This window comes from Dipteris shenzhenensis, chromosome 16 (genome assembly GCF_047967505.1).
Source record: "Dipteris shenzhenensis isolate YYH24624 ecotype China chromosome 16, Dip_SZ_1.0, whole genome shotgun sequence".
Taxonomy (NCBI): Eukaryota; Viridiplantae; Streptophyta; class Polypodiopsida; order Gleicheniales; family Dipteridaceae; genus Dipteris; species Dipteris shenzhenensis.
Genome location: NC_141611.1, coordinates 4,997,179 through 5,022,331, shown reverse-complemented (window position 1 = coordinate 5,022,331; position 25,153 = coordinate 4,997,179). Strand labels below are relative to the sequence as shown.

Below are 25,153 nucleotides of genomic sequence, written 5' to 3'. Positions count from 1 at the left end.
AACTCATGTTAATACTTTGAGGAGTCTTATGACACAATTAGCCTCAATTAACTCTCCAGTCACTGAAGATGATGCTATGGCTGTGCTCTTGAAGAGTATGCCTCAAGACTTTAACTATGTTGTGACTACTTCCCCAACCCACACTGGAGGGCATCATCAATGCTTTACAAGAGGAGGAAAGAAAGAACACTTCAAGAATGGGTAAAGTATACACAGACGCATTTGCAGTAAAGTTTTCAAAGAGCAGATACAAGGCATGCAAGCATCATGGGAAAAACAATCATCTTGAGAAGGATTGTTATAAAATCAACCCTTGCTCTTATTGTGGCAAGAACAATCACTCAGAGAAGTTTTGCAATGAGAAAAAGAAGAATATGACAAATCCGGTTGAAGAGAGAACACCATTAACAAATAAAGCATCAAACTTTGTGGTAGAAGACAAGGACTTTGCCTTTTGAGCACTTTGTCTTTGAAATTTTTGTTTATCATTACTTGGTCAAATTTTGAGGTTCTCTACCTGGAGTACTACTCCAAAAAGAATATCATGTGTTTTGTAAATCACCTCTGGTCACCATATGATATAGGCCATGTGATATGTGTGTTTGGTCTAATCCCATTTTTGTAAACCTTGACCCTTTTGCACCTTTGCTAGCATGAGATCCTCGCCATAGATTTATCCTTGACCACCATGAGATGGCATGTGTGACCACCATGAGATGGCATGAGAAACTATGTGACTAGATGTATCCTTGACATAGCAAGAGGCAAACCCTTGAGGGGGGGTATGTTGGGATAAGTGTGATCAAGGGCTTGCTCTAAGGTGCATGTGTGCATCTAGGGGAGTCACGTGTGTGTGTGTGTGTGTGTGTGTGTGTGTGTGTGTGTGTGTGTGTGTGAACTTTGATGCCTGTAGTTTACAAACTCATTGCCAAAATGATTGTGTATAGGCTTCATGGGATACTGAATGTGGGCCTTCATCCTCATCAGTATGGGTTTGTGCCGCGAAGACAAATCCATGACAATATCTCCAATGCATTGACTGCAATTGAATATGCTAAGTACTCGAATCAAGATGTGCTCGTATTGCAGGTAGATATCACTAAGGCATTTGACACTGTACAATGTGATTTTATCTCTCAAACCATGACAAAGTTGGGCTTTGGTCCCAAGATAGCAAATGCAATTTATTGGCTTTATTCTGGCTCTACTTCCCAGTGCATTCTCGGAAGTCATCTATCTCGGTCATGGATATTGGGTAGATCAATCAAATAAGGCTGCCCCCTTAGTGCTCTTTTCTATGCCATTGCGACTCATCCCCTCTTAATGTATCTTGATCATCTTACAAGCACAGGACAGATGACTGGTCTTAAAATTCCTGGGGCTGCATCTTTTTTGGCACAGGCATATGCTGATGATTCCTTCTTTATGCCACACAACTCTCCTCGGGAAGTCCGCATGCTTATGACCACATTATCATTGTATGGATTAGCAGCGGGATTGCATGTCAACTTTGACAAATCCAAATTGCTTCCCCTGAAACAATGTGACTGGCATTCTATTCTCTGGCCTGGTCAGATAGTGCATTCCAAAGATGTAGTCAGGCATTTGGGATATCCTATAGGATGGCATATCACCAGGAAGTAGCAGCTAAAATGGATCTTCCAAAGACTTCAACATAAATTGGAATATTGGAAATTTTCTACTTGGCCACTTCATGTCAGGCTCAGAATAGTACAGTCTATTGTAATGTCTTATGTTCAGTTCTTTTTGCCTTTACTACATTGGTCCTCTAGAGATATCTCAGCCTTTATGTCTCAAGCTATGGAGCTGTTATGGAAGACAAAAACTGCTGTGAAAGCATTGAGACTGCTGAAGATGGAAATGGTGTGCTCCCCTAGGATGCATGGAGGACTTAATGTTCTAAATATCAGATATCATGTACTTGCAAGGAAGGCGACTATGCTCCATACCTTTTTCCGTCAAAAACAGCCATGGACTTGTATGATAGCATCCATGTGTGTCAACATGAGGAGAAATGCTTATGGCCATTGGACTACTAATCATTGGGAGGTTGTCATTGGGAGATTTGTAGGGAAGATTCTTGGATGCCCTTTCTCTACTGCTCTGATACTGGACTAGAAACAAGTGCTTTCTAAAGTCAAATGGGCTCCTGATAATCATTCGGGGACAAACTCAATGAGGAAAGAAAGTATTCATTGGAGTGCCATCTTTGACATTCCACTTGCTTTACAGGAACCGGTTCGGGCATATAATCTCATGAAATTGGGAATTAGATACAAATGATGTGGTAGATGATCATGGCCATGTCTTATCTTTTCCTCAGGCCACTGCCTCTTATGCATTGGGAATGCATCACAGATTGATATGGAAGAAAATTGCTGATCTCTTGCATCCTTTTCTACCTATTCCCCCTGTGGCTAACACAGACAGGCTTATGGATTGGCAATTGTACCCCTTTGCTACATGCTCTCGTCCTATTCCTCTGCCTGTGTTGACCTCCATCAAAGTCTACAAGCTTCTTCAGCCTGCCCCTTGGATTCATCAATATGCTAATACTCTGTGGCATATCAGGCAGCCCCTTTCATGGTAGCGGAAGAATCTCCGACTATTATGGAGGTGTAAAATGCCTTTGAAACAAAGACTTTTTCTTTGGAGATGCATGACCGGCACATTGTCAGTGGGAATCACACTTGCCAAACGTCACATTGCACCACCCACCTGCTTACGGTGTCACGCTCCTTCAGAGACTGTCCCTCATTTGCTTTGGCATTGCCCGTCTACTCGGAACCTCCTTGGGAAAATTTCAGATCAATCTTCGCCTCCGTTTCCCGAGTCACATATTTGGGAAACATTTTTGGTTATTTGGCAGATTTAGGAGGCCTTTATCTCAATACTCACTCTTTTTCTCATGGGTGAGATATTGGGCTCTTTGGACAATCTGGGAAGAGCATAATTTGGCATACTTGGGCCGCCAGTTTCAAAAGTCATATGAATCTTTTAGAGCCTCATTGCGGCAATCTTTATGTGATGCCTGCCATGAGGGTGATATACATGCATCTTGCATTGAGCTTTTCTTTTTATGCTTCTCATCTGTGGGATACTCTCCATCTTGGAGACTTTCCCTCTTGTAAAGTTATGACAATATAAATACAATGCACTGGATTTTACCAAAAAAAAAGTGTGTGTGTGTGTGTATGTGTGTGTGTGTGTGTGTGTGTGTGTGTGTGTGTATGTGTGTGTATGTGTATTTTACCAAAAAAAAAGTGTGTGTATGTGTAGTAGAAGCACACCTAGTGCTATGAGGTGTCTAGTTTGAGACTTAAGTGATGATGTAAGCACAAAGGCCCCCACATGGGAGGTTCCCTTGATTTAGCCAGTCCCACTGACGTAGGGGCTGATTGCCACTGATGTAGGGGAGGTGCCTACACCTTCCTCTCACTCTATATAATGGAGGATCTTCCTTCATTCTAATATATGGATTTTTACCTCACTTGAGCTCTCTCCCTTTGTGTCATGATGCACCTATTCTATCCCACACACTTCTTCACTAATGCCCCCAAACTTTCAAGCTTTAAGAATATTCTCGAGCATGAATGTCCACATGCTAAAGTTGAATGCCCACATCCAACTTGGCACTATCTGGAAGGGGACATTCATTGGTTTGGACTCACTGTGCCTTAACTGGCGTATCCGACAAACTATGTGAGTGTGGTGTGAGCTTTAATAATATGGAGGCATGGCCGATATTTATTGCAGTATGCTAATTCCTCCTGGACACATCAGCCTACACATAGGACGTCGCCATAGAGAGCCACATCCCTAGGAGATGATACTAGATGACTTGACATGGGGAGGTGCTCCTTCTAGGGACTTCAGCACATGCATAGGGACTAGACACGTGGGCTTAATAGACTTTAAATCAGGCCATATCGGAGTACCAGACATGGACCTTGTAGAGCTTGGAATAGTGAAGCACTAAGATGATGCACCCCAATACATGGTCTGATAAGAAATAACGATGTCTAGAAGTGGCTGTTATCTAGCGACCTTCTTTGTTTCCCACATGGAGGGGGGACAAGTACGGTGGATTGCACTTGATGGGGTCTCTGTCCTTCCTATCACACATGCATGATCTCACAATTCCTCCTCCTTCACTTGGGGTAGACCACTAGTTCTTGTCATTTGCCCTTTCCACTGTTACACACCTCACGTAGGTCTTGATCCCCTACCAACAGCCCCTCGATATGGTGTATGAGAGCCAACTCTTCCAAGAGCTATTGGATTTAAATGATGCGGACCTTGGCCATGCCTCTTCACACTATGATATCAATGATACATGTCTCCACCTCCGAATCATTCCCATGCACGACGTGATCTACACCCACCCTCCATCTGGGAAGATGCCCCAAAACTCGTGGGATGAGGAATGTCGAGAGAGGAGTGCTCATTGTATATGGGAGAAGGATTTGGGACAGTCGACTGCATGAAAGGCGAGGTGGACATCACACAATGGCTTCCTTCTTGCTTCGAGCACCACTAACATACAACTATGGCATTAGTATGATTGGCCACACGTTGGCCAAGAGCATCAATCACCTATTTCTCTTCCAAATCATAAAGTCTGTCACCAGTATTAGGCACCAGCTCCAAGTTCTGTTTATGGGCATAATGATATATCCAGCTATGCCTATTCTTTTCCAAGACCTGTTTGGGGCATTCTTGAGCATGCATCTGGCCACCTCAATGAGTGTTCTAATATTTATTGGCTTACAATGTTAGTTCCCTGATCATGCATTTGAACTTCTCATATTCAAGTCATGCAAACTAACAATCCCTCTAGAGATGTAAAAACGATAAAATTTTCTTCCAAACATCAATATTTGCGTTAGACCTTAATAAAAAGAATACTTAGGATCTTAGAGCATAGCTCAATTTTGAAAAGAAAGATCAGAATCATCTTGGATAAGATTGGGAAACTAAAACTCATCAAGTAAATAGCCTTGTATACCAAACGGAGGACAACAGCTGGGAGTTTCTACCCAAAACCTGGAAAATCGATAGTTGAAAGCAGCTATGGGAGGCAGATTTAGGCAGCAAATGCATAGGGGGCCATCACGAAAGTGTCTGAGGGACAGCAAACCAGTTGCACCTAAAAACATACCAAAGGCCATTTGCAACTACTATAGGCCAGGCCCAGGACACAGCAACAATGAAGGATTGAGCATCAGTGTGTGGGTGACCATCATGTTATACCTTCAAGTCAAAACCATACCATCAAAATGCCACCAATTGACGTGAAAGATCTTAAGGACCTTCAAGTCCAGACCAGAGCAACTTATTACCAAGATGAAGGAGGCATGGATAAACCATAAAGTTTGCAATTTCTTTTGATTCAAGCAAACTCTGTCAAATCTGAGACCTATTTTGCAAGCCATCGTTTTTAGCAACTAGCCTTCTTTTACAGGCGCATTCTTCTCTCAAACTGTGTTACCATGTCTCCTAAGAGGGCCTTGATCTCCATTAAAAAAGGGAGAATCTCCTTTCATACCATAAGCAATCAGTTTGAGGTGCTAAGAAAGGTAGTCAACTCCTAGCTCAAGAGGATGCATGTATACAATGTCATGTAGGTAAAACGCAACGACCATGTCACAAATCATCAAATTGTCAAGGTTTTCACTCCACATTTTTTGAAATCCTATTCTTTCTTTTTTGGGAAATGTTTCAATATTATTTCTAGCTCTAAAGAATTGGCTATACATGGGGATGTAGATGGGACATTTCGATTAGGCATGTGGTGGTATCACCAAGTCATGAGCCTAGGGACTCTTTTAATAAAAGTTCCTTGTGACTGGTCACTGCCAAGGACTTGTCTACCTCATAGAAACTTTAAAAAGTGGGGACCTGCATGCATCAGCTATTATGATGTATGGAGATGTATCAATGTATCATAATGGCCAGTTTACCTTTGATCTTTCCAGAAAAGTCTGTGCTAGGTCCAACACCTAAGAGCCAGACGTGCTTATATTGAATTTGTTGGACAGTCTGCCCACAATGGATCTTATGAGGCTATTTAAACGAACAGGATGTAGATGTGCTTGGCTAATCAGATCCGACCTACTTTTGCTAACTACAGTACCACTGCCTGGCACATCTGGACAGAAGCCTTAGAGAGCATACAGGTTCATCCTTGTCAGACACTTTTCTTGCATTCGGATGTATATTGTGCATACATGATGGCTGGACTCAGGGCTTTTCCAGATTAGCAACTGCAAAGAGGAGGAATTTCCTCAGAGGATGGAGATACGGCCCCTTCTTCTCTGAGTCCACCTCCAGTTTGTATTGGCATTTTCATCCATCTTCTTGGGGTTTTCATACTTCACACGGTGTATTGATATCAACCTTAAGTCCACATATTCATGTATCGGGTTTGTTTCATACTTAAAAGAAGTCTCTTTTTCTGCGGGGGGGAAAATAAAGATTGTTCTAAATCTAGACAAAAATTGTACCTCTTTTCAGGTAGGCTTTGCTTGGCACTCAGATATTTATTCCAATAAATTTGTGTTGACTTGCTTGTAGCTTTTCTTGGCCCGCCATTGTAAGCACGAACAACAAACTCTTCACTCCTATGTCTGTGCAAACATGAACACATCAGCCACAGAGTCGGATAATTTGTACAGAAAAGGATAGACACGACGTCCAAAAGGATCAATGGTTTCCAACTATTCAAAGTAAAAGGCCACAAATCAGCTTTGCAATTCAATCCATCAAAAAAAAAGTTGAGAAAAGAAGCATGAATAACAATGACTCGCACTCACATATCCTGAACGATTCAGTAATATGATTGGTTGCAATACAGTGGTTTGCAAAGAGCCTCAGTTCCCCCGAGTGGGTGTGGTCAGTTCTCTAGGACAGGGGTGCCTCTGAGAATCCTTTGCATGCATTGAGGCCTAGGCACTTCTCGCCCCATGCACGACAGTGTGGGGCCAGGGGCTCTTTTTTAACCAGAGGTAGAAGGGGACCCAGGGTTGGATGAGTGCAGTGGATCAGGGTTCCCACAGTCCCCAATTGTTTAATCTCGACTATCATACTATCTAACCCACAAAGCTTCCACCTGGGCCAAGGTTAAACACTCACCAACCCATTTGCAGATCAGTAACCATGACTGATCAAGATCAAACTAGCAGTAGAAAGAGAAGTGAACAGAGACATTCAAGCATCCAAGGAACCTTTGGAAAGGGACCCAGAGGAGCGAGCTGGAGAAGGCCCAAACCAGCACAGACTGAACAGCCCACCATGGATAACGCATGGATCACCCTAAAGGCCCTATACAAGGGGCCCTCCAAGGTGGCAAGCCAACAATAGAGAGCCCTGAAGTCTGAGGCAGTCCCCAGGTGGATGGACCAAGAGGGGCTTATAGACCTGCCCCTTGACATGACCAGCAGCAGAATCAAGCGAGCTACTTATAAACACAGGTCTGATGCAATTATGCAAGCACAAAACAACCACCTTAATGATCTACATGTAACCTACCATAAAGGATATAAAAGGATCAGACTCAGTTCAACAAATTTCGAGATTCAAAACAGATGAGCTCTGGTAGAAGATGCACTGTCTCAGCTGTTCAAACCTGTAATTTTCCAGGAGGCTAGAAGAGGGCTCCACAAAGCACTCTCCAGAGAAGGACTCAGAGCAGACAGATTCCTCACTTTCATACAAGAAGATCCACGAAACAAAAAAGTACTGCTCAGCATATGATTAGAGAAAGGACAGACAAGGACGGGATCCTTCCCAAGCCAGTGAGACGTTAACAGAACATGATTGCCTAGTAATGGGTGATCAAATACACAACTTACTTTCCATCGTATGTTGAAAGCCATTTCAAAAAGGCCGCACCGAAATATACACTAACAAAAGGTCTGTATAGCATTGAAGATGACCAATCAACTGTATAGAATGTGTAGCCCATGTCCCTGCACATTGGAAAACGCTACAGTGGTGAATGTTACTGATTGATGAATATTTGTGGCGATGTGGGAATGTTAATAATGTCTAGTCCAGTACATTTGTACCAACGTATCACCATAGAAACCTGAAATTTACATTTCAGCAACCTAGAAAAACAATAAGGAAAGACACTTCATTGCATGATAGACATGCCTATCAATATTTAGCTTCCGTAGTCAGTTATCCATGAACAATGTAAGGGATTACCTAGCCAACCATTCCGCTGTGGTTTGCAACGTTTGCATTATTCCAGTGCTCGCTTCTCCACGTTTGGGTTCATAGCGGTAAGCCAGAGGTTGTCTACCACTCTCAATCTCTGCTATGGCACAAATCATGATCTGCAAATACAATCTAGTATTTTAGAGACTTCTGCTACATTTGGATGTGAAATTTCATGGAAAAACAATATAACTGGGCGTCTCCTGAAATATTCAAACCAACAAATCTTACCTCACTGAAAAAAAAAAGCATGATGGCTTGCATGAGGGCAAAACAATCCATGCTTCTATAATTGACAAGCTTGATTCTGAGGTTTTAGGTATCTTGAGATTAGACTGTCCAAAGTTTGGAATATGAATGTTTTATCATTGTCCCTCCAGGCTTTAATTTTCCAAATAATAATCATATAGCCGATATATATATACCTAGACGAATTCAGGAACATTCCCAAACTCATCCTCTAAAAACACAACATAGTGCAGTTTCAATCTCACGATAGTCACTCATAAGATTGAAAACCATAAACTCCATCACGCATAGCAAGGACTAGCTACTATGACATCCCCACTGACATCATCAGCGCCCAACAGTGGGTGTAGACCATAGTATAAAAGTATGCTCTCACACATACAAATCCACACACCTAGCATCCATTTATACAAAGTCTTTGTACTAAGTTTCTGTCGGCACTCCGGAGGTGAAGGGCAAACTCAGCCATGACGAAGGCTAGCACTAAAGGAGAAGGCTAATCAAAAAGTAGTCCAAATCTCTTCATTCAAGCTACAACTGCTTGTGAAGTCTAAACGATTTCATTTTAGTCTCTCCCAAACGAGCATCTAAATCTAGATCTAGCTGATAGGGCAACGCACCATTTAAGATAGAAGAATTATCGCAATACTAGCAGGCCGCAACTTGGACGAAAACTTCACAAGGTGAAATTTGCATGTCCGCTAATACGGCAGAAGCATATACCTAGATGAATTCAGGAACATTCCCAAACTCATCCACTAAACACACAACATAGTGCAGTTTCAATCTCACGATAGTCACTCATAAGATTGAAAACCATAAACTCCATCACACATAGCCAAGATAGTTTCTGTGAAAGGCTTTGTTCAGGTCCTCTTTGGCATGTTTAATCAGTTACTTGTTATTACCAATTATTACTATGTCATCAAAATATAATGCGACAAGAACTATATTGCCTTCGTCATCATGTTTTGTTGAACCCCTTTTCTTAGAAATCTTCATCTATCTTTGAGTACCAAGCACAAGGTGCTTGTTTTAATTCATGGTTTCCACAACCTATAGACCCATTCTCCTTGTTTTTAGCCTCAAATCCACATGCTGATTCATATACACTTCCTCTTTCAGATCACCATTAAGAAAAGTGGCTTTCACATCCATCTAAAAAGAGGCCAGCCGTAATCAGTGGCAAGGGCAGTAGGAGTTTGCCTGCTCCTGCGAGCTTCCCTCCCCCCCATCGCTATCGCTACCTCCACTCCCTAGCCCCCCCCCCCCCGCCGCGACCACCCCCGCCCCCTGTCTCTCCGCCTCGCCCCCCGTTCGCTCTCCCCCTCACCCGCCACCTCCCTCACCCGCCTCCCATCCCCCCGCCTCGCTCGCCCGCCTCCCATCCCCCACCCCCTGCCTCTCCGCCCTCGCCCCCCGCCCGCCCTCGCTCACCCGCCCCCCTCGCTCACCCGACCCGCCCCCTCGCTAAATGTTCCTACAGACCTCCGATGCAGAGCCACTTTCTGGAGGACACTTACAGGGATTCTTCCAGACATGGATTCCTGGATTGTTGGAGGTGACTTCAACAATCTGGAGACATTGGAGGACCAGCAGGGCAGAGGTCCGGAGTTCACAGGTATGGCTCAGGCAGAGCACTCAGCTTGGGACTCCTTCATCTTCGCGACAGGAGGTAGGAACAGTTGGAGAGACCCGTCCTTCCGGCGTTGGCACGAGAGCCTGGACTTCTCTTGGGGCTTCCGCAGGGAAGGAGGCAGACTCCTGGAGAGGCTTGATAGATTCTATGTCAGTGATTGGGCCATCTATAGAGGCGGTCAGGCGGGTATAGTTCCAGGGACGACACTTTCCGACCATGCGCCGGTACTCCTCTCATTAGATTCGGCAGCCCAGACCCTTCCCCCCCGGTCATGCAGGATTCCCGATTCCATTTTCTCGAGGGAGGACGTGCGTAGCAGTATCTGCAGTCTTTGGGACAGAGATTGGGGGGAGTGTACGGATTTGGTGGACTCAGTTGCGCAGGCTCTGCAGGAGTCCAGCCAGATCTGCCAGCTAGCAGCCCTACAGGTTCGACAGGATTGGTGGAGTAGAGAGAGAGCTCTTCGGAGGGACCTCGCCTCCATTCAGCGACTCCAGCAGGCTTCCCCGGGCTCGGAGGAGCTTCGGATCCAGGCCCTTCGAGCCAGAGCCCTCCTGGAGGAGACACTCCAGCGACGCTCAGAGTTTTCCTATCACGCCTCTCTCTCTTTCTGGGCCCGGAAGGGTGACCGGATGTGCAAGGAGTTCTTCAGGACGCATGGCCAGAGAGCTGCAGGTGATCAGCTTTGGAGTCTCAGGACAGCGGATGGTCACATCGTTACGGATCCGGGGGAGGTCCTGGGGTTGGCCACTGACTTCTACAGGACCCTCTTCCAACAGGAGCCGCTTGCCCCTCGTGCTAGTCGTGCCCGTGAGGAGGTGTGGAGGCACATTCCATCCCTGGTCCAGCCTAGCATGCAGGCGATGTTGTTGGCGCCGTTTACCTCGGATGAGATGCTGGAGGCCTTGATGGCTATCGACGGACAGAAATGCCCAGGAGAGGATGGGCTTCCCCGAGCATTCTTCACCTCCTTCTGGGACCAGATCCATCAGCCCCTCCTTGCAGCTCTGCAGGGGATTTTCAGCAGCGGTTTGATGCCAGAGAGCCTCTCTTCGGGACTGATTTGCCTCATCCCGAAGGGAGGAGATAGACAGGAGATCCGCCAGTGGCGTCCGATCACTCTCCTTACTATCGCCTACAAAATCCTCGCCAAGATGATCAGTGCCAGAGTTCGGCCTCTACTCCCAGACCTCATTCATGACACTCAAACAGGCTTTGTCCAGGATCGCAGTATCCTGGATAATGTCTTCACCTTTTCAGAGGCGGCGGAGTGGGCTCAGCACAGTGGATCACACCTTGCCATTCTACTTCTCGACTTTGAGAAGGCCTACGATCGCGTGGACTGGTCCTTTTTGGAGGGGACTCTGGAGCGGCTAGGTTTCCCGGCAGGGTGGATTCAGGGTATCTCAGCTTTGTACAAGACAGCGTCTAGCAGGGTCATCATTGGAGGCAGGATGGGTGAGCGCTTTAGCTTGGAGAGATCAGTGCGTCAGGGTTGCCCCCTTGCTCCTTACCTGTTTCTTTTCTTCGCCGAGGCCATGACTTACTACCTTCGGGCGAGGTCTACCGGGATCCGGGGGGTTCGCCTTCCACTTCGGGAGGACACGGAGCTTCTGGACTCGGAGTACGCAGATGATACAGCCCTTTATGTCCAGGACGATGAGAGGATGCTAGAGAGGGTGCGGATGGCCCTGGAGGTCTTCTGCTCGGCCGCTGGTGCGAAAATCAACTGGAACAAGTCAGTTGGTTTTCTCACAGACCCTGGGGCGTGTTCTCAGTGGGGGCGATTTCTAGGTTTCAGATGGATTCCACGGGGACAGACAGCTAGATACCTTGGCTTCCAGGTTGGCCTAGACATCACGCCAGCTCAGCAGTTTCTCCCGGTGCTAGACTCCATCCGACGGAAGCTGGCTTTCTGGAGCACTGCTAAGCTGTCTCTTGCAGGTCGTGCCCTGGTAGTTAACCAGGTCCTTCTAGCCACGGCTTGGTATGTGGCTTCCTGCTGGTGCTTCTCGAGATCCAGCGTGGCACAGCTCAGGAGGTTGGTTCGGAACTTCCTTTGGTCTGGGGAGGATGGTCTTAGAGATACCAGAGCCAGGGTTGCTTGGCAGACAGTCATTCTTCCGCAGGCTGAGGGTGGCCTGGGGGTTATCGATCCAGAGCTTCAGAGTCAGGCCTTGTTAGGCAAGCTTGTCATCCGCGGTTTGACCCCGGGGGGGCAGACGTGGAAGATGTTACTTCAGCAGGGAGTAGGCTCTTGTGTCCCGCGCCGAGGTGGAGAGTGGCTACCGTCCCTCAGGTGGATCTTCACTTCTGCCCCGCTCACTCAGCCCCGTTCCCCACTCGTTCGTAGCCTCCTCATGGTTTGGAGGCGGCTCCGTCTCAGTCTCATTCAGTCCCAGCCTAGTTGTCAGGAGGAGATCGATCGCCAGCCGCTCGTCTGGAATGGGCAGGTCAGAGACGCCGAGGGCCTTCAGTTGGGGGAGAGATCACATATCAGGTGGGACGGCTGGATGAGGGGGCCAGCCCAGTCCCTTCGAGTCTGGAGGGATACGTACAGACATCTGGAGATGACTGATCTTGCAGACGCAGCTGGAGATGCACGCGGAGTCCAGGCGAGACGCACAGAGATCGACGGAGCGATCCCAGCCGCTTGGTTGGCTCCACCTGAGCCTCAGGTCCTCATGCCTGGAGACACCCGCTGGCTGGGACAGTTCACCCCCCGTGGCATCCCACTGGTGGTCGCAGGACGTTTGGATGACTCCTCTATGGCCTTCTTCGCGGTTTCAGGGGATGGACGACTCAGGAGAGAGGATGCGCTCATCGACCCCCTACTCCCGTGGCAGAGGGTTACGGTCGTAGGCCTTCTGGGAAAGGTCTGGCGTACCGACCCTAGTATCGAGCAGGACCAGTTGCAGCTTTGGCGTCTTTGGCTCTGGGAGGGGCGGGCCTTGTCAGAGCTTGAGTGGGACCCAGGAGAGTGGTGGTGGCCAGAGATTGTGACAGGACAGGGGCCGACTTCCTTCTTCGCTTACAGCACGACTCTGGGCAGGCGAGTTCTCGGGAGGATGCAGAGCCGCCCCCCCACCCAGCGACCTAGCTGGTACGCACAGGGTATTTCCAGGTTCTTTTTGCAAGCATTCTGGAAGGCCTTGTGGGAGAGCTGGCGGCCACGGAAGATCTCATACTTCCTGTGGCTTCTTGCCCACAAAGGTCTTCCAGTGGGGAGCTGGTTGAGGCAGATAGGCCAGGACGGTTGCTGTCAGATTTGCCATGCGGATGAGGAGTCACCAAAACACTGCCTGTGGAGCTGCACGCGCGCCCAGGAAGTGTGGAGGTGGACCTTCGGGCTTCTTACTCGCGCAACACCAGAGCTAGGAGTGATCACTTGGGGCGCGTTCTGTTGGTGCAGCACCGCACCTGGTCTTCATCACTTGTTCGAGGCATGCCAGCAGGACCCCACTTTCCTTATCACACAAAGGACGTGGGGGCCGCTCGAGGGTATCCCACAGCACCTAGCAGAGGCTGATACAGGAGTTCGGGAGAGGCAGCCAGTCTGGGAGATTATCAGCAGCATTACAGGATGGCACATCTGGACCTCGCGCTGCGCGCAGATCCTCGGTGGCACCTCCTTATCGACTGCCCAGATCATGGCGGAGATTTGGAGTGAGATTATTCATACCCTCAGAGGCCAGTGGGACCAGATTCAGGGAGACTCCCGGGCTGGTCAGGAGAAGCGGAGACGCTTCCTCCAGGCTTGGGACACTCAGAGCCTCTTCTTCGAGCAGACTACGCAGGGCCTTCGGTGGCACTACTCACCACCCCGATGGCTGTTCATTCACACTCAGCATATCCCTCCGTGAGAGTATGATTTATTATGCTACCTTTTAGGGCTGCGTCCGGTTTGTGAACGCAGCCCGTCAGCTATAAGCTGACCTCTTGTATTTTGTTCTCGAAGTAATATAATTAGCACTGTTTTTTCGGCAAAAAAAATCAGTGGCAAGGGCAATGATCAATCTAATTGTACTTTGTATGGCTACAGGTGCAAAAGGTCTCACCATAATCCGTGCCTTGCAACCAATCTGGCTTTATCTGGCTATATGTTTTATATACTTTCATCATTTTTCATTTTAATTTGGTTGGACCCTTTTATTTCTGATAGAAGTTTTGCTTGGATGTAAATCTGCTACTTCCCAGGTCTTGTTTTATATGTTGCTATCATGCTTCTGTTCCATGGCTTACTGCCAATAGTATATTTGGCATCCTCATATCTTTCAAAACTCAGTTATTTCTTTGATTTTTGTCATTAAAGCATGACTCACATTAAGTCTGACAAAAGCCCTTCAAACCCTAGTAGATCTTCTAAGTCCATCCTCATTAGTTTGAGGGATCATCTAAAACTTAGCCTTCTTTGACAATTTCATAAAACATCTGAGTAAATCATCCAGCTTCAGATAAAGCCTCTTCAACAACATTTGATTCATCCTTCTTTTCCTCCAATTGCTCTGTGATAGGATAGAATGATGTATCTTCTTATGAAGCACAACCAGTCCCTCCTTCATCGAAGATCACATCACATTCCTACTAGTAATGATGTTTCTTGCTTCAAGTTTCCAAATTTGTAGACTTGTAGCCAGCAAATATCCCTTTAATTTATTTATCATCAAGTTTCTTCTTATGGCAACAAAGATGCACATCTAAGCCGTACAGCCAAATATCCTTAAATTATCAACTTTAGGCTTTATAAATGTAAAACTCTCTTCGAGAGTTTTGTTTAGGACAGACTTGGTTGGCTCCGATTATGAAGGTATGTAGCTATGTTTACTAGGCCATAAATAATTAGGTATATTCCAAGCTTTAAGGATACTCCAGGTTGTCTCATCTAATGTATGGTTCATGATTCAGAAACAATGTTTTGCTAAGGAGTATGCAACGTAGTGTGCTGTCTTTCTATTCCCTTGCCTTTAGAAATTAAAAATTCACATCAACTTAGACCCTTTCCAATTTATCCAATCTAAGAGCCTTTAAATATTTAAGGGTCTCAGATTTCTCTTGCAGAAAATACACCATGACTTTCTTGAATAGTCATCTATGAATGTCAGGAATGGACCACAAAGGTCTGAATGTATCAATTCAATTATTTTTTCTTGAGCCTTTTTTTGAGGACTTCTCATGATTGTGTTTTCCCATGATATACCTCAAGCATATCTTCTTCTCCAATCGACGATGAGATAGGAAACTTACCAAGCCTTCATGTTCATCAAAACAAAGCTCTACATGTTCAAGTGTCCAAACCTTTCATGCCATTTCTTTCATTTCCGGTTGGGAGTTATAAGCTTTGAAGTCTAGTATAGACAACATTAACTTATATAATCCTTCTTCCTCAACTCCTATGGCTTTGATTTGGGAGTCATCAGTCTTGTCTCATATGAGACATTAAGCTTCATCAAATTTGACCCCTTATTCTGCTTAGTCATAGCACTAACAGAAAGAGCGTTCTTCTTTAGACCTCGAATATATGAAATATTATGTACATCCCATGCGGCTTCTTTATTTAGCATTTGTATTATTATCAATACCTTTAATTCAATGAAGTCTGCAATCTCCTAGCTCAACATCATCATATCCAACCCTCTTATCAAGGTGCAAAACTATTTTTTATGAGGAGCGAAATGTTTAGAGACCCTCGAGTCAATGATCCACAACTCAACAACATGACAAGACTTGTTTGGCTTAGTTATAGCCAAATCTTTCTCAAAATAAATATCTCGTATGTTTGCAGAATCTTTACCACTCAGTTTTGAGTCACGTTTAACCATTTCCGCTTTTTCTTCATGCACTCAAAAGTAAAACGACCAAGCTTCCCACAATATTAACAGGCTCTTTCTTTGTTGTGTTCTTATATTCATATGATCTTTGTTGTCATCACGATAGCATTCACAACTACCATGTTGTTTTAGTCTAGGACCAAATAGGGATTTTGAATGTTGCTTTTTGTTTTTAGCCATTAAGGCTGTACCATCCTGATCTCCTACCTTTTTACTCTGCCTTTTGCTTCCTCATTGATGAAATAACCATGAAGCTGAGTTATTGTAGGAGGCTTCTCACTATAAGAGGGCGTAATGATAGAATTACATTGATCGCACATCTTCTCATCATTTATGGACAGTTAGTCTAGCAGGTCTTTGAGTTGATTTAGGTAGTCATCAATATTCTAACATTCTCACATTCCAAGTCTGTTAAGCTATCTTTTTACCACTGAAGCCTTTTGCGTACCAATGTCCTATGTGTGCTTTGTAGTGCCTTCCAAGCCCCAGCTAGGATTTTTAGGTCCCTAGGCTTATGGATAATATTGTCTTTAATATTGGCGGTTATTACAGTACAAGCCAATTAGCTCTTCTAATTATAAATTCCAAAATTCCCCCTTAGGTGATTTTATGTCCCTTCCCCACAATTTTTGAGCTTTCAGAGCGTTCTCAATCTTGAATTACCATACGCCATACTTGAGTATCATCTCATTCAGCAATTTCTGGAAGGAGACACACACTGATCTATGTCATCAAGCCTTCTCTCGCATTTCACACATGACGTGTGTGCGTTCATAAGGACAAGTCCATCAAATGAAAGTATGAAACCTAAGCAAACGATTGACACCTTTCTAATAAAAGCACACCAAACTCAAAAAAAACCAAATAGAATAAGATCCAAATCTGCATTCACCTCCTAGCACCTATATGCTCTTCTCTCAGTGTGAGAATCTCTTGGCTATCGGAGCCCTTCTCTCAACGTGAGGGGATATGAAGGGTGATTGATTGGAATCGGGAAGCTGCCAAAGTGCGATAAGTAGCAAAGAACAAAATTGGCCTTCATAATTCCTATAGCGAGGATGCTTTGTGGATTACAATGCAAGTCTCACTTTTCAAGGAGAGACTAAGAGAGAATGCCCGATGATGAGGTAGATAGTACTTCCAAATGCAGTACTCTTCTCAAAGACACTTGTGGAATTTCAAGAAAACGCACTCTAATTCGATTAGCACTAAGGAGCGCTCTTCGATATCAAAACAGCACTAGATAACAGCTGAAAAACATAGCCTAAAATAGCGATCTGGTTTTAAGGGCCACCTCAAGTTTCTTCAACCTATTATCTTCAAAAGATTAGAGAAGGCCATCTAAATGTGAGTCATTAGCATCCTCTGAAATTCTGCTTCTATTTCGGTAGGTATGGTTTCCTTTCAAAACAATAAAATGAAAAGTAAACTCAATTGAAGCACCTGCAAGTCTTCTCAGTGGCTATGCCTCTAGAGCTTCTTCTTCTAAGACTCCACTAATCGAATACTTTTTACATCACCTTGTGTTTTCTATAGCCTGTTGTTGAGCTTGACTAAACGTTGGCTATGCCTCAGCTCACCTAGAATCCGAGCTTGGTTTGCTCTATTCTCCTAGGTGCTCCACCAAGCTCTATTTTGGCAACCAACGGAAGCTCAAAATGAAGGAGAGAAGACAAAAAACGAGATGCTGTAAAGAATTGCTGCAAAACTGATTGGAGGCTCAAGAGAGAGCCAATATAACAAAGCCCTAGGGCAAAGTGCCCTAACTGGACTGAGTGTCCTAACTGGACTACGTGTCCTAACTGTACATGTACTAACTGTATCAACTGACCTAACTGACTGTAACAAGGCCTACAATGCACATACCAAGGAATAAGTGGCATCTATGGATAGCCCATAGAATGGCCTACAAACCCCCCTCCATCGTATGGGCTGAAGTATCCTAGACAGGGCTCAAAATACCTGAATATCTAATGTCATGGTTGCACATGTTCAACCTATGACCATACATAGTACAACAGATCAAGTCACAAAAGGTACTAAGTTTAAAGCTTGCCGGAAAGCCTCAAACTTAGGTCAAGAAAGAGCCTTCGTACAAAAATCTGCCCAGTTGTCTTCAGTGGGAACATAAGACAACTGGATATCACCTGTTCATAATCTCTCTCTGACATAGTGATGATAGCAAACATCAATATGCTTTGTGCGAGCATGGAAAGTTGGATTCCGTGCAACAACCAAAGTACTCTGACTATCCGTGAAGATGACGCATGCATGAAGATCTGCAAGTAACTTCCGTAGCCAAACACACTCCATTGTAGCTGTAAAGGCTGCTCTGTACTCAGCCTCACAACTAGAAGTAGCAACTGTAGTCTGCTTCTTGCTGCACCAAGAGATGCATGAAGACCAAGCATGAAACAATTGCCACTATGTGTCACACGGGTGTCCGAACAACCAGCCCAATCATTATCATTGCATCCATGCATAACAATTGAAGAATCAGCCTCATAAAGGAGGCCCAAATGCTGAGTGCCTTTGAGATACCTGAAGACACGCTTGACGGCCTAATAAATGGTGCATAGAGGGACTGTGCATATATCTGTTCAACTATGAGACAACATACTGAAGATCGGATCTAGTATGGCATAAATAAACCAAACAACCAACTGCATGTTGATAGAGAGTGACATCACATGCACTGCTGCCATCCTCAGAAGAGAAGTGAAAACCAAGCTCTAATGGTGTGGATACCGACTTGCAATCCTCAAACTGAAAACGTTGCTGAAGCTGTCCAATATACTTGGATTGTAACATACACCTGGCCATCTCCATGACTGATCTATTCTTGCGCTCAGCCATTGACATATATTCATCCCCTTTGTCGGTACTATTGTGAGCAATTTTTAGCCCACTCATTCTCAACCACAGCAATGAAATGCCTAAAGCATGCAAAAACTTCAGATTTGGATTTCAAAGCGAAAATACAAGTATACCTGCTGAAGTCATCAATGAAAGTGACAAAATAATAGAATCTCCCAAGCGCTGCTACCCGCATGGGTCCACAAACATCACTATGAACCAAATAAAGCTTGTGTGAGGCACCAACTCTCCCATCCTTGGGAAAAGCAATACGATGCATCTTACCAAGTTCTGTGTGCTTGTGTGCTTTATTCCAGTCAGTTGTTGTAGGAGCTTATCTTGAGTCTGTGACATGGATACCTGCTCTGGGTGCTATGCATTTTGTTCTATCCTCGTTGAGGTCCACACTGTTATGCTGATCCCGTGGGTGTCCAGACTTCATCTCCAAATCTGAGACTATTTGTTGGATACAGCGACTAGTACTTAATTGAAAAGATGATGATGGTAATTTTGTTTGTTTGAAGGCTTGTCTATTTGTTAGTAAAGAGGTGTTGGTAAGCAAAAAGCCATATTTAATCTACTTGAGGGATTTCCACTGCTCCCCTTATTTTTCGCTATCAACGTTGGGAAGAGAAGCCCAGAGAATGAACACAAGGAGAAACAATCATCATGTGCGCTAGACACAATCAAAGTCACAAACCAGAAGTCAACAAGTCACTGAAATGGACAATCGAAGTCACAAGCCCGAAGTCACAAGTCACAAGAGGTGGCCATATATGCCAAAGTACACAAGTCCATCCCCATAGTGGACACAAGCTACAACGTGCAAGCTCATAGCTGAAGCCTCTATCTCTCCTCACACTCCCCTCTCGGGCAAGCTCGTAGCTCCAGCCTCTCTCCTCACACTCTCCTCTCTCAATCTCTCATGAATGCAGAATGAGTCTCCCCCCCGCTCCTCCCCTCCTCCTTCATTCTCATCCGCGGTGCCTTGGCGGGTCCCTCCCCTCGCTAAGAATCTCCTCCCTTCCTCCTTATTGGTGGTCCTTCTATCTCCCTTAGCCGTTGTGCCGCTTGGTGTCCGATCAATATCCTCAAGGAATGGGAGAGATGGACCTGTGTATATCCGCGTGGTTCAATGAAGCCTTCCTCTTGAATACGCAAAAGAGACTGGAAGGGGCAAAGAAGATAGGGGAAAGGCTTGAGCGAAGTAGAAGGTAGGAGAGAGAGGAAGAGAAGTTTGGAGAGGTTACAAGGGAAGAGAAGGTAGGAGAGAGAGGAAGAGAAGGTTGGAGAGGCTACAAGGGAAAAGAAGCAGAGGGGAAGGCAAAGTGAAGGTAGGAGAGGCAGAAGGAAACCTCGAACAGGCCATACAAATGTACGGTTCAGCGGTGGGTAGTGCAGTGTATGCAGCTAAAGGGGCTATCGGTGATGAGCAGCTGCAGGAATAGAGGGCAGTATGGCTAGGCGCAAGCAGAAAGGATAACTGGGCAAGGCAAGGACAGCACTGGGGGAATGGCAGGAGAAGGGGCTGTAGAGGCGCTGTACAGATGTAGAGAAGGAAATGAGGAGGATGGAGGTTGCACAGAGGTCAAGGCAGGCTGAACAAGGGAGAGAGGAGAGGCAAGGTGAGGGCGAGAGGAGCAGGAGCTGTCAGGGAGCTCTAGAAATGTGTTCCAGTCGTTAAGCTGATGTTTCCAGGGAATTGCTGCTGGCTGCAAATTTCCTGATTTTCTAGAAGTTGTCGCTTTTCTCAGGCATTTGTGGCTGGACAATTGTGAAAAGAGTAATGGGTTTCCTGTTTCTAAGCATTAGATGTAAATTGTTAGACCTTATGATTTTGGCTTGTCAGCCACTTCCCCTGTTGTGTTTTGATATTAGGCTTTGTGACATTGCCTTGACACGCTTGAGGCTAAGATAAGTTTTTGACTGGCAAGGGTCATGGGTGCTCTACCTGGAGTATCCAGATTCCATAACGAGTACCTGCTATACTAGTGTAAAATTATTTCACAAGGTTAGAGGAGTCTTTCCATGGTGTCCGTTTTCTCCTTATGGAAAACAAATTCATCTCCAGAAAAAATAGATTTGCTTGCTCAGTCATCGGAGATTTTCCATCAAACTCTATCATGTTCTTGATGATGAATTTTTTGAGAGGGCTTTGAGAAACTTCAATGGCTGGTTAAGCTGGTTTTCTTTAGACTAGACACAAATCCTGTATCAGTGGTTGTACGCTTGCAGTACAAAACACAAGGATGCAAAGAACACCCCCTCTGAGGAAGCTAAACAATCCTTTGTCTCTCTCTTCTCATCATCAAAAAACATTCATTGGTAATTAAGCCCAGTCTTCATGCCTCCACCCATGTGAGTCTTCAGGCCTCCAGTTATGTAGTCCAGAAAATTAAATAAGGTAGATATTCAACCATAAGTGCTCAAGCTGCTAAGGTAATGCAGAATCAAGTTAATTTCAAATAGTCATTTCAGGAAAACATTTGCATAAAATATTAATGCATGTAAACAAGATTATTACTCGTGTATCCCTATTGTGCCCACATAATGGACCAAAGTGGCACATTATCATGCAAGGCATTTGGATTTAAGTATCAAAATATTTAGTTGACAAAAAGTACAATTGCTAGAACATAACAATAAAGGAAAACAATGGATATCGAATCAATCAATGTAACATACGCAAATTATTGCTTACAATACAAGCATCAGACTTAGCATAGAACAATGATACTAACAAGCATCAAACTCAGCATAGAACAATGATACTAACAAAACCCTGTCCATGAGATACTATCAAACTCAGCATAGAACAATGATACTAACAAAACCCTGTCCATAAGATATTAAGGTGAAAAGTGCTAGCACCGACTCCAGTTGTAAAAAGACGAAACCTAATGGGCCCATTTCATCATGGTGCATCACATTTGATAATACAACCGAGTCTCTATTCTAACATGGCCTTAGCAGAAGGGACAGAAGCTTACAGGATCTAGCTTGCCCCTAAAATGCTTGTTGATAATTATCTCTGCCATTGCCTGAGATCCAAGTCACAACTATTAGATCATACAGGTATTAAGCAATAGCTAGAGTAAAGAACACCAACTGAAAATACTTGCATCCCAAGCCAATGAAAGCTACATATATACACGAGTATAATATGCATATGCATATATCTAGATGATTCCAGGAACATACCCGAACTCATCATCTAAAAACACAACATAGTGCACTTTCAACCTCATGATAGTCACTCATAAGGTTGAAAACCATAAACTCCATCACACATAGCAGGGACTAGCTAACTTTACATGCATATGCATTCATATTAAGTTACATATAGCCTAACCTGCACTAAATTCACATAAAATCTACTCAGCTTTAGTCTAATAAATTGCCATGAGTAAAACTAGTGATAACAACACAGTAATCGAGGCATATTTACCAGGTTTTTGAAACATTAAAAAGTATGCAGACAAGTTTATGATGCATAAACTATTCTACACCTTGGTAAAATGCATTGTGCATCCTGTTGCTTTCCACATGTAACTAATCATGTCTCATACTTACATCACTTTACATGACTTGGAATAGAAGCACAAACTCGAAGAAACCTCTAGAACCATAAAACATGTGTTACGTCTAATGATTCATCTTTTACACTCGTACATGGCCCTGGTGCCCAAATGGATAAATAAGAAGAAGAGATGCCTTAGGATTTGCATTAAACTACTAATGAGCTTTAGAGCCATTACATGTGATTTTTCCTGAACTCTGAGCTAAAAGCCTTTTTAAACCTTCCACTTTGCCTATACACAACTTTACAGTTCTTACATGTGTGTACATTGCAAATGCCCATGTGCACATTCTCCCTACAGAAGAATTAGCATCCTCATGTGAAAGCTTGGCATAATAAAGATATCAAACAAAAAACAGTAACTGACATTATTGTCCAGTGGTAAAGTGAGCTCACAAAACCTTGAACTAATTCTATTTTAAGAGTAATAACATCCTATGTCAGGAACAAATGGGTCATTTACAAATGTCCTTACATGAGTTTTCGTTGAAAACAATCCATGCGCATGTCAATTCTCTAAGATCTCATCTGAAGATCTACGAGCATCATGGTCCACTGCTCCATATCTGTGGCCACAGAGTTGAAACCCTAGAAAGGGTAACTGCGCTACCCAGTGTGCCTATGACTCCACCCTTTCTTGGCTGTAGGATCAACAACCTGACCTCCGATGCAGTAACTCTCTAGAGCCTCCGTGCAGTTCCATGGCCCACACAACAGAAAGCTCGGTTTATTAGGATAGGGCTTGTGACTCCCTTCCTAGAAGAAAGGTGTCGCTGAAAAAAAACTGGTAGCCGAATCCAAATTGGAAAAGGAGGAGTGGTGTGGGCTGGGTGTGGGTGAAATTTGTGGGAAGCACAATTCATCATATTCTGTTCTATTTTTTCACTCTGCAAGTCCATTTTGTTAGAGCATATGTGACTGTGCACTGATGTATGATACCCCGGACTGCTAAAAAACCACAAAATTCCCGGGATAAGTACTCACCCCCCTTGTCAATGCAAAGGGTCAAGAGTGTTTTGCCACTCTCATTCTCTACCAAGGCAAGAACATGCTTGAAGCTAAGGAAGACATCTGACTTCAATTTAATGGGATAAATCAAGTGAAGCTGGTGGAGTCATCCACAAAGGTAACAAAGTAGTAGTAGCCTCCAAGTGATGATGTCCACATCGGCCGGCCTACATCATTATGTACTGGGTGCAACTCCCTGAATGAAGCAAGGGTCCTGTCTTTTGGAAATGTCAACCAATGCATTTTCCCCAATAAGCAACATTCACATACATGTTTTGTAATTGCATGCATGGGTGGGAGATCTACCACCAGGTCCTTTGAATGCATCTTCACCAAACTATTAAAGCTTAGATGCCCCAATCTCTCCTGCCATAAGTGAGTATCAAAAATCAGAGATTCAGGAATGGCATTAGCTTCTATAGCAGGCTGTTTTTCAAAGATATCAAGGTGATACAGCCCGTTGTCAAGTATCCCAGTGAATACAATACAGTCACCACACACATGGAACAAGGACTCAAATAGAGATTTGCAGGAAGTATTGTGCTTAGAAGCACCACTATCAAAATACCAAGTTGATGTAGGATCTGAAATAGATAAGGCTGAAACATGCGTCTCCGGATTGTAGTGGCAGGTCACAACAAATGCCCACTCATCTTGAGCCAAGTTGAGTCTCATGAGGGTAATCATAGCTCCAAAAGAGTCCTGGCAGGGAAAAGACTAGCAGAACAACCAACCTTGGCTGTTCCTGGTGCACTGAAAAGTTATCTGCAGCAAGGCAATAGCTTTTAAAGGTTTTGAGACCTCTGTTGGGCTCTAGGAGGAAGGCGACTATTCAGGAGGCTCTTGAAACCGCGGAAGTACTTCAGACAAGCAGGTGACATCTGTTTTGGAAGCTTTCAAGCAATGCACAGTAGATGACGAATCTTCCTAGCTGCACTGGGTAGCCCTGGATTTGATTGCGAATCACCTTGGCTGCTCCCTGCCTGAAAACGAATTGCCCTGGCAGGTCTCTGACTAGAAAACAAAATTCCCTGGCAAGTCCCTGACTGAAAAACGAAATTCCCAGGCACGTCCCTAACTGAAAAACGAAATTCCCTGGCAGGTCCCTCACTGAAAAACAAAGTTCCCTGACTGGAAAATGAAATTCCCTGGCAGGTCCCTAACTGAAAACAGATTTCTTTTGGAGGCTCCCTGGCTAAAAACGATTTCTTCTAGATGTTCCTTAGCACAAAAACGATTTCTTCTAGAGGCTCTTGGCACCAAAAACGAGTTTGTTTTGGAGATTCTAGCACCCCTAGCAGTTCTCAATTCGCGCACACACTGCTCTGGTAGTCAAAAATCAGCAAGGCAGTTTGTTAGAACAGCTCTAGGTCACTTTCCCATCCTGTGACCTGCATCTCTCTGCCTTCCTCTGCTCCACAAACATGCCTCAACGCCAATTTCGCCCTTTTTTGTTTGCTTCTCAAGCCAGCTTGCTAAACGTGGGCCCCTGAGCTATTTTTAGCAACGGGACTCTCTAAAACTTTCAGGCCTTTGCCTTGGCCCATGGAATTAATTGCACTGAAGTGGCTTTTTAACAATTAAAAACAACAAAAGGCCTAGGATATTCACCCACAAATTCCTAAGGTCCAGAAATTCACATCCCAGTGACATGGAAACCGAGTAAATCTCAGCTCATTTATCATAGGCATCTCACACAAAACATTACCTACCACATTATACTTCAATTCAGTCCACCTAGCCTTTTGA

The 25,153-nt window shown here is 44.6% G+C and overlaps 1 protein-coding gene across 4 annotated transcripts in view; it reads right to left on the bottom strand.

The window, feature by feature from the left end:
- Positions 1-25,153, bottom strand: part of LOC147892445 (transglycosylase) — a 141,060-nt gene that overhangs the window by 103,847 nt on the left and 12,060 nt on the right. For 3 of the 4 annotated variants that reach the window (XM_087387759.1, XM_087387757.1, XM_087387758.1), the window contains exons 3-6: positions 21,807-21,857; positions 8,233-8,363; positions 7,875-7,991; positions 6,528-6,650 (exon numbers count right to left, since the gene is read on the bottom strand). In XM_087387759.1, the coding sequence (XP_087243885.1) occupies positions 6,528-6,650; positions 7,875-7,991; positions 8,233-8,363; positions 21,807-21,857 (422 nt within the window). The remainder of the gene's footprint in view (positions 1-6,527; positions 6,651-7,874; positions 7,992-8,232; positions 8,364-21,806; positions 21,858-25,153) is intronic. The other variant, XM_087387760.1, reaches the window with a different exon arrangement.